At 37.9% G+C, this 12,236-nt stretch overlaps 1 protein-coding gene across 7 annotated transcripts in view; it reads left to right on the top strand.

Moving 5' to 3' along the window:
- The window catches only part of CEP152 (centrosomal protein 152), a 97,114-nt gene that overhangs the window by 79,455 nt on the left and 5,423 nt on the right, over positions 1–12,236 (top strand). For 4 of the 7 annotated variants that reach the window (XM_027096643.1, XM_027096640.1, XM_027096638.1 and 1 more), the window contains exons 22-24: positions 2,311–2,478; positions 6,225–6,324; positions 6,921–7,024. In XM_027096643.1, coding sequence (XP_026952444.1) covers positions 2,311–2,478; positions 6,225–6,324; positions 6,921–7,024 — 372 coding nt within the window. Of the gene's footprint in view, positions 1–2,310; positions 2,479–2,819; positions 2,825–6,223; positions 6,325–6,920; positions 7,025–12,236 lie in introns of all 7 variants that reach the window. The other 3 variants (XM_027096645.1, XM_027096642.1, XM_027096641.1) reach the window with 2 other exon arrangements.

Raw genomic sequence — 12,236 nt, 5'->3', positions numbered from 1 at the left:
TGCTCGTAAACTTAAATGGCACCATTTAAATGAAACTAAAAAGTCAGAAGAGAGCTAAGAGGGCTTCCCTGGTGGCGCAGTGGTTGAGAGTCTGCCTGCCGATGCAGGGGACACGGGTTCGTGCCCCAGTCCGGGAAGATCCCACATGCCGCAGAGCGACTGGGCCCGTGAGCCATGGCTGCTGAGCCTGCACGTCCAGAGCCTGTGCTCCGCAATGTGAGAGGGGCCACAACAGTGAGAGGCCCACGTACCGTAAAAAAACAAACAAACAAAAAAAAAAAAACCAGAAGAGAGCTAAGAATAATTTTTCTGGGCTAATGTTTTTACATCAGCATTTTGGATATTGGCCTCTGAGCCTGTGCCAATTTGTATTCCTACTTTATTATATCAATTATATTAATAGTAATAATCTATTTCTGTATCATTTTTGAATATTACTTAAATGTTATAAACTCTATGTGTTACTAATAGCAATAGCTATTCCTTATTGTATAGTTGCTCCATGCCAGGTACTGTGCCAAACAAATTTTATACATTTATACCTCCTGACAGTTTTGAATCTTTTTTTCATTTGGAGATAATTTCAAGCTTACAAAAAAGTTGCAAAAATAAAAATAGTTGCAAAGAACACTCATATTCCCTTTACCTAGATACACCTATTGGTAACATTTTATTCCATTTGTGCTCCTCTGTGTGTATGTGTCTCTGAACATTTCATTTTTTCCTGAACCACTTGAGGATAAGTTATATACATTATTCCTTTTTACCCCCCAATACTTCAGTGTATATTTTCCCAAAATAAGGATTTTTCTTGTATACCTTAGTACAGTAAATTTAACATTAGATGAAAATGTGTTATACAATTATATCAGTCTACTGTTTGTATTCTAATTTTGTCAATTGACCCAATAACGTCTTTACAGCATTTTTTTCCCACAGTACAGCAATCTGTCTGGGGTCAGGTGTTATGTTTATTTATTAACATCTTTATTGGAGTATAATTGCTTTACAATGGTGTGTTAGTTTCTGCTTTATAAAAGTGAATCAGCTATACATATACAAGTGTTAATGTTTAGATGTCATGTCTCTTTAACCTCTTTTAATCTAGGATATTCTTCTCTTTGCTTTTTATGACATTGATGTTTTCGAGAGACATTCTTCGCTCTCCCCAATACCCATCAACCCCTGGCTTTTAATAGAACCGTTTCCTTGTTTTGAGTTTATCTGCTATTTCTTCATGATTTTGATTCGAGTTGTTTTCTTAGCTGGAACACTGCATAGGTGACATGCTATCATATCTAGAGGTACTCAATGTCTGTTTGTCTTTTATTGGTGAGGTTCATTTGAGCACCTGGTCAAGGTGTTGTCCAGTTTCTTCACTGTATTAATTACTGTGTTTTTACTCCATCACAACTAATAAGCAATCTGTGGGGAGACACTTTCAAGACCATAAAAATGTCCTTTTCCTCATTAAAACTTTCCGTTATGTTTAGCAGTCATTGCTGAATCTTACCTGATCCAGCCTTTACTCTGGCAGTTGCAAAAATTTTAATTTTTCCACCTCCAGACCTCCTTCTACTTTTACCATTTGGCACTTGGTATGTTGTTATCATTGAGAATCCTCCTCTCTAGTTTGCCTGTGTAGTTACTACCTGTTTGTTTATTTTTCTATTTATCTGTCTGTCTACCTATCTACCAACTTACCTACCTATCCATCCATTTATCCCATTATCGTAGGATTATTGGTGTGACTCAAATTCCTATTTTTTCAATATTTTATAGTTCATTACTATACTTAATTAGTGTTCAAATTGTCCCAGATTCAGCTAAAGGAGCCCCTTCAAACTGGCTCCTGTGTCCTTGTGACATGCCTGTGTTTTTGAGTAATTTCTTAATTTCTGGCATAGCAAAATATTCTAGTCTCATCTTGTATATACCCTAAGCACTGGAGTCAGCCGTTTCTTGAAGATCCCTGGTTCCTTTTAGTGGGGAATTGTATTCAATACTACGATCTGAGCATTGGGTTTCATGGCAATTTTTAAAACAGATGGTATTATTCAATTTTACATATTAGAGAACTAAGTCTCAAGAGAGGTTAAGTAATACAACAGCTGGTAAATAGTGGAAACAGGATTTAAATTCAGGTCTCTCTCTTAAGCATCATGCTCTTTTCAGTTACACTGTAGCCTTTAGTCATGTCATCTGGTTTCCTTTCCTTCCTTCCTTCCTTCCTTTCTTCCTGCCGCCTTCCTTCCTTCCTTTTTTTAGTCTAAATTGATACAAAAGTTTGCTATCATTTAATTTTTGCAGATAAGAAAAAGATCCTTGAAATTAAAGATTCATGCGGTGGACACTGCTTCCAAGAACTTGAAAAGGCAAAGCAGGAATGTCAAGATCTGAAAAGAAAACTGGAGAAATGCTATAGGCATCTTCAGCATTTAGAAAGGAAGCACAAAGCTGTAGTGGAAAAAATCGGAGGTTAGCATTTAAAGTAGCACTGCTACCAGTATAAATCTCTTTGATCCTTTTGAAATGTTCAAATGTGACGTTGTAGTTAATGTAGGCGCTGATTCTCTTTGGGGATAATTATAAACTAATTTGGACCTTATTTTTACTAACCAAATTATTATTATTGAACTCAAGAGGAAAATTGGAGCTCTGATTAAAAGGTCACATTCCTTCTTTTTTTGATTGAATAGCTTCTGAGTGCTCAATATGTGTCAAGCAGCATTGTAGGCACTGGGGATACAGCATTGAAGACATCAGACAAAATTCCACTTTTGATGCAGATGCACAGGACTCTGTTCTCTGCCTTCAAGAAGCTTACCATTAAGTGAGGAGAACTGAAAATAGATTAATAAATAATTTCAGCTCTGAGTATCTGGCCGTATGTTCGTGTAAACCTGGAAGAAAGGATGTTAATTAACTCTTTCTCCTATTGAAGTTAAGGAAGACTTGACTAAGCCTTGAAAGATGGTGTTTGCCAAAGAGAACAGCATTCTAGGCAGCGGGAGAAGACATGACCCAAGGCATATGGGTCTGATCTGGCCTCCTTTCCGTCCATTCTTCACAACAGTGTCAGGAAATTATCTAAGAGGGATATCTTCTGCCATTTCCTATTGCCTTTTTTTTTTGTTTTTTTTTTTGTTTTTGCGGTATGCGGGCTTCTCACTGCTGTGGCCTTTCCCATTGCGGAGCACAGGCTCCGGACGCGCAGGCTCAGCGGCCATGGCTCACAGGCCCAGCTGCTCTGTGGCATGTGGGATCCTCCTGGACCGGGGCACGAACCTGTGTCCCCTGCGTCGGCAGGCGGACTCTCAACCACTACGCCACCAGGAAAGCCCCCTATTGCCCTTTTGAAGAAGGGAGGCTATTGGGCTCATGAGGCTGCTCCCTCTTACCTTTCACTGTTGACTTGTATCCTGTGCTTTATATTCTTTACATTTGAAATATTTCAGATGCTTGAGCTGGTCAGGGATTTTCTTCTACTGCTGGAGCTTGAATACAATATTATCATTCTGTCCTACACTTCCCCCTCTCATTCTCGTTTTGGTCTAACTCTTCCTCATCCTTTAGGATTCAACTGAGAAGATACCTTATTTGCAGAGCCTTGATTTTCCCCAGTCTGGGTTAGACGGGCCGGTCCTATGAGGCCCCAGAGCACTTGGCTCTTCCTCAATTAACATTCTGCATTTCACTTTTTGGTTATTTGCCCACTATCTTTTTTAACCTATAAATTTCTTGAGAGTAAGGAATTATCTTTCTTCTTCCTTATAGTCATGGTGCCCATTACATATCAGACAGTAATAAATGTTTGAATGAATGAAGGACTGAATGCAAGGGTCTCAAATAATGTGTCATCCAGGAAAGACCAGACAGATAGGTTCACTCTTTTTTTCTGCATTCACCTCTGTCGCTTGCCTGAACACCAGTCATCTCTTTCTGCTTCCAGTCTCGCCCCTCCAATCCATTCTCCATCAGGCAGATAGAGTGACTTTTTTTTTTTTTTTTGTCTTCTGGTGTCTGATTTATTCTGAGTGCACAATTAGTGTTGCTTTATTTCAGTTTCTGGTTTACTATTTGACACGCAGTTTAGATACAGGCTCTGTTAATGACATACTTCCTGAATCAACCTTTTTGAGATATTATTATTACAATTATTAGGATATTTTCTATTCAAAAAACAAAACTGAAGACAACAGTTTAAAATCCCCAAAGACATTCTAGGTGCATAAGTAATACATAAAGATTCTACCAGTTGGAGAATTTCTGAAGGAATAGAGTGACCTTTTAAAAAGTAAATTGGATCGTCACACTGTCTTGTTTCAAGCCTTCAGTGACTTGTCTGGCTCTCGGTATGAAATACAAACAGTTTAACGTAGAGTTTAAGAAGCCCTTCATAATCCCACATCTGCCACCCCTCAGCCTTGTTCCCTACCACTGCCCCTGCTCTAACAGAGCTGTGACAGGGGTTTCATTGTCTCTTTTCTCCGAGCCTCTTTGCATCTCTTCCTTTACCCCACCATCTGTCTTCCCATCGGGTCACATTGCCTGGCTAACCCTACTTATCAAAGCCCTGGCTCATGCCTTCCTCAGAGAGGCTTTCCTAACTACCCCAGACTTGGTCAGGTTCCTCCGTTAGACATTCCCCACAGGTCCTGTGAGTTTTGTAACATTCATGAGCTTGCCATTATTTATTGTCTCTGTTCTCCTTCGGAGTGTGATGGTGACAAGGATGAAATCCTGTCCTAGCACTTAGCACAGTACCTGGCATCATAGCACACTCGGTAAATCCTGTTGCCCAAGAGCAGCCACCTACTCCCACCTACCGCTTGCTAAGTCTGCTAGACATAGGTGATAATTACTTTAAGGAAAGAAAGGGTTTTAGGAATTTTGAGATAAAAAACAACACAGTTCCCGTGGTGATTGCTTAGGTCTTTAATAGAGGCCAGAGAGTAAATTTGTCCAACTGTGGATGTAGATACAGTGTGGCAATTGTAAATTGGATGAAAATCTGTTTTACATAATAAAATGACAAGGGCAGTTGGATGTGATTATTCTTTATAAATAATAATATTTAGCACCGTACATTGTGATCATACAGTAGTTATTCTACATAGTGCTTTTTGAGGCTGATAACTTCTATAATTCGTGGACTTAGAAATAATCCAACAAAGTTGATAGTTAGCTCAAAACAGCAGGCTGATAAAAGGAGTCAGGGTCAGAATTTAAGTCATTTGATAGTTTGATTTCAGTGTTTGTCTTAATGGAAATCTATTAGTTGATAATATTTTTGTTATTGTGGTTGTTTTTTGTTTCTTAAATTCCATTTTCCACTGTCATGGGAGCATTTATTGAAAAGTGATGGAGTAAGAGTGAGTGGTTTAGAAATATACAAGCTGTATCCATCACTGGGGGAACAGATTGATTCATTCCCCAACTTATAGGGTGTGTTGAAAGGGTGGCGTAGCGGGAAATATGGGGTGCCATGTTCATAGGTATTAAATGTTGATATTGCCAGGCCTTGTATAAGGTGCTGTTCACTTACTATATTATTTCCATTATAATCTTCAAGGTAGGTGATACTGTCCCCACTTTACATATGAAAAAACTCAGGTTCAGAAAGATTAAGTAATTTGCCTAAGCTCATCCAGCTGGTTAGAAGAAAAGCTAGGATTTAAACCCGTGTCTCTCTGACTCTGAAATTCATGCTTTGTTCTCTGTACCACATGGATTCCATCAGCCTCCTCATCTTCTTTTTAAAAGTTCAAAGAATTGAACATCTTACATTATTTCTGAAAATGGCACCTACTTAAGCTTAATATTTTTTTAATTTTGTATTGAGGTACTTGTTCAATGATCATTTATATGAGCATAGACTGTATACCAGGGTCCATGAGGGACATGGAATTAGGAAACCTACTATGTTTCTAAATAAAGCCTTTAGTCTAACCGGAAAACAAAACACACGCATATAAAACAATTGGAAATTTATTCCAGGACAGTGTGTAACCCAGAACAAGATGAAAATGGAATATAGATTTAAAGTGCTGAGATAATAGAACAGGGAGTGGTCAGATTAGGGTTTATCAGGGAATGAATGACACAGGGAGCAAATGGAAAATTTTCAGTCTCCTTTATAGAAATTTGTGCTGGTAATTTAAGGGAAAGACTGAGAGAAAAAGAGATTAATTGACCAATATACTATAAACTTTCTTTTTTAGAAGAGAACAGTAAAGTTGTTGAAGAATTATTAGAAGAAAACAGTGACATGAAGAATAAATTGGAAGAACTGAGAACACTTTGTAAAACACTACCACCAAGGTAGGCTTTTACTATTACAAAGAAATCATTTATTTCTGAGTATCTTTGCTTTTTTTTTTAAAATATCAGTCGTATCAATAATATCATATCAAGAATATCAGTTACTTTTATTGTTACATAGCAAAAGGTATAAAAAAGAAGAAAATCTTCTAAAACTCTGTCCCCGAAGATATCCTTTATTTAGTATATGTGCTGCCGAAGGGAGCACTTTACCCTTTATTTAAGCCCTTTTATACACACACAACATGTGCACATGTTTTAAAAATTGAGATTATCGTATAAGCTATTTTGTAACCTTTTGTTAATATTATAAGATAAACACTTCCTCCGTGTCATTGGATATACTCCTATAATGTGCTTTTCAATAGCTGCATAGATTTTCATCATGGGGATTTATCATGATTTATTTAAGTAACTGTAACACAAGTTGTTGGCATTTTTCTCCTAAATAATTATAATAAAGATCCTTGTATGTGAATTTTTTAGCACATCTTAGCTTATTTTATTGGAATATATATATATATATATATTTTTTTTTTTCAAGTTACATTTTTCACTTAAAATCTCTGTTTTTGCAATCTTTGGTTTGTTTTTAGGTCACTGTCAGAAGGGACCATTGAACATTCTTGCCTGCCATGCAATGCGGTGGCCTTGGAAGAACTTCGTGGGCAGTACATTAAAGCTGTAAAAAAAATTAAGCGTAAGTCCCTAAAGAGATTCCCAAGATTTTAAGGTGGTTTGGGTCTTTTTTGTAACTAGCAGTAGTAATTTTGGGGAATTTTCTGAACTACCTTGTTCTTACCTGCTTTCAGAAGAGATCACTGACAGCTTTTCTAAGTTATGTAGATGATTTTACCCAAGTAAATTTGGAGTTTGCCCCCCAAATTTTGGAAGTGGCACAAGGATAGAGCTATTTTTATATTGTTAATTATCCTGGGGTTTTTTTTTGGACACTAGTATATATATTTTTAAAGTATAATTGACATATACCACTATATTAGTGTCAGGTGTATAACATAATGGTTTGATACTTGTGTGTGATCACCACAATGTCTAGTTTCCCCATCACCATACAAAGTTACAAAATATACAACACAGTAGTAGTTCCCCCTTATCTGAGGATTTCTGGTTTCGGTTATCTGTGGTCAACTGCAGTCAGAAAACATTAAGTGGAAAATTCCAGAAATAAATAGTTAATAAGTGTTAAACTGTGGGCCATTCTGAGTAGCATGATGAAATCTCATGCCATCCTGCTACATCTGCCTCCAGATATGAATCATCTCTTTGCCCAGCATATCCTGCCTGTTAGTCAGTTCGTAGCCACCTTGATTACCAGATCCACGGTATCACAGTGCTTGTGTTCGTCACCCTTCTTTTACTTAATGAAGCCCTCAAAGTACAAGAGTAGTGATGCTGACAGTTCATCTATGCCAAAAAGAAGCCGTAAAGTGCTTCCTTTAAGTGAAAAGGTGAAAGTTCTTGACTTAATAAGGAAAGAAAAAAAGAATCATATGGTGAGGTTGCTGATCTACAGTAAGAACAAATCTTCTATCCGAGAAATTGTGAAGAAAGAAAATAAAAGTGTATGCTAGTTTTGCTGTCACACGTCAAACTGCAAAAGTTACGGGCACAGTGAATGATTAGTGCTTAGTTAAAATGGAAAAGACATTAAATATGTACAATAAGATATTTTGAGAGAGATCACATTCAAATAACTTAGTTAAAATATATTGTTAAGGGCTTCCCTGGTGGTGCAGTCGTTGAGAGTTCGCCTGCCGATGCAGGGGACACGGGTTTGTGCCCCGGTCCGGGAAGATCCCACATGCCGCAGAGCGGCTGGGCCCGTGAGTCGTGGCCGCTGAGCCTGCGCGTCTGGAGCCTGTGCTCCGCAACGGGAGAGGCCACGGCAGTGAGAGGCCCGCATACCACAAAAAATAAATAAATAAATAAATAAAATATATTGTTAAAATTGCTCTATTTTATTATTAATTATTGTTAATCTCTTACTGTGCTTAATTTATAAAATAAATGTTATGACATGTATGTATGTATAGGAAAAAATGTAGTATATTTAGAGTTCAGTACTTGGTTTCAGGCATCCATTAGGGGTCTTGGAATGTATCCCCTGCGGAAAAGGGGGGACTACTGTACAATATTATTCACTATAGTCACCGTGCTGTACATTGCATCCCCATGACTTATTTATGATTGGAAATTTGTACCTATTGACCCTCTTCTCCCATTTTTCCCACCCTCCAACCCTCTCCCCTCTGGCAACCACCAGTCTGTTCTCTATTTGCTTTGTTTTTTTAGATTCCACATATAAGTGAAATCATACAATATTTGTCTTTCTCTGTCTGACAGTTCACTTAGCATAATGCCCTCAAGATCCACCCAGGTTGTCACAAATGGCAAGCAATTTCATTCTTTTTTATGGCCAAGTAGTATCATTGTATGTATGTACCACATCTTCTTTATCCATTCATCCATTGATGGACACTTAAGTTGTTTGGCTATCTTGGCTATTGTAAATGATGCTGCAATGAACGTAGGCACATGTGTATCTTTTCGAATTAGTGTTTTCATTTTCTTTTGGTAAATACCCAGAAGTGAAATTGCTGGATCATATAGTAGTACTATTTTTCTTTTTTTGAGGAATCTCCATATTGTTTCCCATAGTGGCTGTACCAGTTTGCATTCCCATCAACAATGCATAGGGTTTCCCTTTTCTCCACATGCTCACTAACACTTCTTGGTCTTTTTGATGGTAGCCATTCTAAGAGGTATGAGGTGATATCTTATTGTGATTTTGATTTGCATTTCCCTGATGATTAGTGATGTTGAGCATCTTTTCATATATTTGTTGTCCATATCTATGTTTTCTTTGGAAACCTGTGTATTCAGATCTGCCCATTTTTAATCAGATTGATTGTTTTTTGTTGTTATTGAGTTTTATGAGTTCTTTGTATATTTTGGAAATTAATCCTTATTGGATATATAATTTGCAAATATCTTCTCCCATTCAATAGGTTGCCTTTTTTATTTTGTTGATGGTTTCCTTTGCTCTGCAGAGCATTTCAGTTTGGTGTAGTCCCACTTGTTTATTTTTGTATATATTGCCACTGCTTTTGGAGTTAGATCCAAAAAAATATCACTAAGACCAGTGTCAGTGAGCTTACTGCCAGTGTTTTCTTCTAGGAGTTTTATAGTTTCTGGTCTTACAATCAAGTCCTTAATCCATTTTGAGTTGATTTTGTTTATGGTGTAAAGAAAGTAGTCCAGTCTGATTCTTTTGAATGTGGCTACCCAGTTTTCCCATCACAATTTTTTGAAGAGATTGTCCTTTCCCCATTGTATATTCTTGCCTCCTTTGTTGTAAATTAATTGACCATGTGTGAGGGGGTTTATTTCTGGGCTCCGTATATTGTTTCATTGATCTGTTTGTCTGTGATGTCAATACCAAACTGTTTTAATTACTATAGCTTTGTATTGTAGTTTGAAACCAGGAAGCATGATGCCTCCAGCCTTTGTTGTTCTTTTTCAAGATTGTTTTGGCTATTTGGGATCTTTTGTGGTTCCACACAAATTTTAGGAATTTGCTAAGCTACTCCAGCTTTCTTTTGGTTTCCATCTGTATGAAACATTTTTCCATCCCTTCCCTTTTAGCCTGTATATGTCCTTACATCTGAAGTGAGTCTCTTTAACATTTCTTGTATTTCCTATTTTTCTGTTGAAGTTCTCTCTGTGTTCGTTCTTATTGGTGAGCGTCTTTATGACCATTACTTTGAACTCTTTATCAGGTAAGTTACTTACATCCCTTTCATTAAGGGTTTTTTCTGGGGTTTTGTCTGGTTCTTTCATTTGGAACATATTTCTCTGTTTCTTCATTATGCTTGACTCTCTATGTGTTTATTTCTATGTAAAAGCTACCTCTCCCAGTCTTGAAGGAGTGGTCACAGGAAGACTGGGGTGTGTTTCAGGCTGCTGTCTGTGCAGTGTCCTGGGGGTTGTAGCTTGCCAAGAATGATCTCTCCAGTTGTTTCAGTACTGTGGGGTCCAGAAATGCAAGCCCTCTAGCCACCAGAGCCAGGTGTTCAAGGGGTGTCCCCTGTGTGAACTGTGCACACCTGCTGGGTTTGGTGTGGTGGGGCTTCAGTGGAACACCAGGCTGGGTTTGGCATGGTGGGGCCACCATGGAGTCCAAGAGTGGGGCAAGTGGCTCTAGCAAGGTAGAGGGAGAGTGTAAAAATGGCGCCTGCCAGGGCCAATACTAGTAAGGCAGAAGAGTACAAAAATGGTTCCCGCCAGCACCTCTGTTCCCTGGGAGAGTTCTAACAGATTCTGCCCTTCTGGCAGATGCTTTAAGATCAGCAAGTACATCTCCCTTAACATAAGGTCTAGGCATTTTTAATGCTGCTGTTTTTGCACTGGGTTCCTGAGTTGAGTGAGTCTGTGCGTGAGTCCTGTAGGAGTGGAATCTCAGGTTCCTATAGCACTTTGTGTCTTCTGGACGTAACCCCCATTAGTTTTCAAAGCCAGGTGTTTTGGGGGCTCATCTCTCTGGAGCAGGTCCTAAGGGTTGGGGCACCTGATGTGGGGCTCAAACCCCTTGCTCCTCGGGGAGAAGGCTTTGTTTTTGTGATATTCCTCCTGATTGTGGGATGTCATGCCAAGGGTGAAGGTTTTGGCAAGATTGTGTCTCTGCATCTCCTGCTCACCTTGATGTGTCCCCTTTGTCCTTTGTGTGGGGTGGCTCTTGGGCTAGTTCTCACGTCTTTTTCAGAGACAGTTGTTCCATATGTAGCTGTAGATTTGGTGTGTCCGTGGGAGGATGTGAGTTCAGGATTTCCTGTACCGCCGTCTTGAACTGCTTCCAAGATTTTTCTTCTTGGACGCTAATATTAAACTAAAAATTTCATAATCTTACAACTTAAATAACTACTACCAAAGAAAATGTCATATGAGTTTAAATGAGCAATTACTACTTTCTTCCATAAACTTCTAAGGACCATGAAAAATTGATGTAATTAGGAATTGTTCTGTTATCTCTATTATTTTCATAATGGATTATGTCATAGATGTAAATTTATTTATCAAGTCCTGTAGTACTAGGTGGTGCCGCATATCCTGCAGAACATTTCTGTGGTTTATGTTTTCCCAGTAGAATACCTCCTGGTTTTTAATTGCAATATTGCATAGTTGGTATGTATGTCCCAGAACAATACCAGTGTTTATGTATAAGAAATGTATATTTACCTACTAAAATTGCATTCATTTTAAACAGAATGAGTGGGAAAGGTCTCAAGTTCCAAATATAATTGGTAGATCATCAGAATCATGGTGGAGATGTTTTGAAAAGCCCACTCAGTATCAGTATAGAGAATGTGCTGCTTAGCTGTTGCCAGTACTAACGGAGTACATATTACTAGAAAGAAATTTACTTTTTGTTAACAATTATAGTGATTGGAAAGTGAAATTTTAAGCTTTTCTTTTTCATCCTAACATGGTAACTTGTTGTGTATTTATGTGTATTGTTTTACATTTTAGAAGTTGGTTGGAAGTTTTGTTTTGACATGTACTCCATCAAAATTTTTCCCACTGGAAGTAATGAAAAATAGTCTTCCACTTAGCATTTTTGCATAGAATGTGTAATTTTCAGGAAGAGCTTACTGATATTGAGGGAGATTCCATTATGAGTTGGAATCCTTAATATAATAGGGATGATAATATTCTAGAGGTAGGATGTAGTCCTGGATTTAGGACAAAATGTTAACCTTAAATAGTGGTAGTTCCAATCAAAGCACACTAAGTTAAACATAAAAGGAAGACTTGAAAGCTGTGAACTATTTTTAAATGTAAATTTCAGGAGGCATCATAAGTCTCATCTCTCTCCCTGCAATAGCATTTTGTAC

The sequence above is a fragment of the Aethalodelphis obliquidens genome, unplaced genomic scaffold (assembly GCF_003676395.1).
Source record: "Aethalodelphis obliquidens isolate GAN/ISIS:26980383/991018 unplaced genomic scaffold, ASM367639v1 scaffold105, whole genome shotgun sequence".
Classification (NCBI taxonomy): domain Eukaryota; kingdom Metazoa; phylum Chordata; class Mammalia; order Artiodactyla; family Delphinidae; genus Aethalodelphis; species Aethalodelphis obliquidens.
Note: the sequence above shows the minus strand (reverse complement) of the source record. Positions and strands in the feature narration are given on the sequence as shown.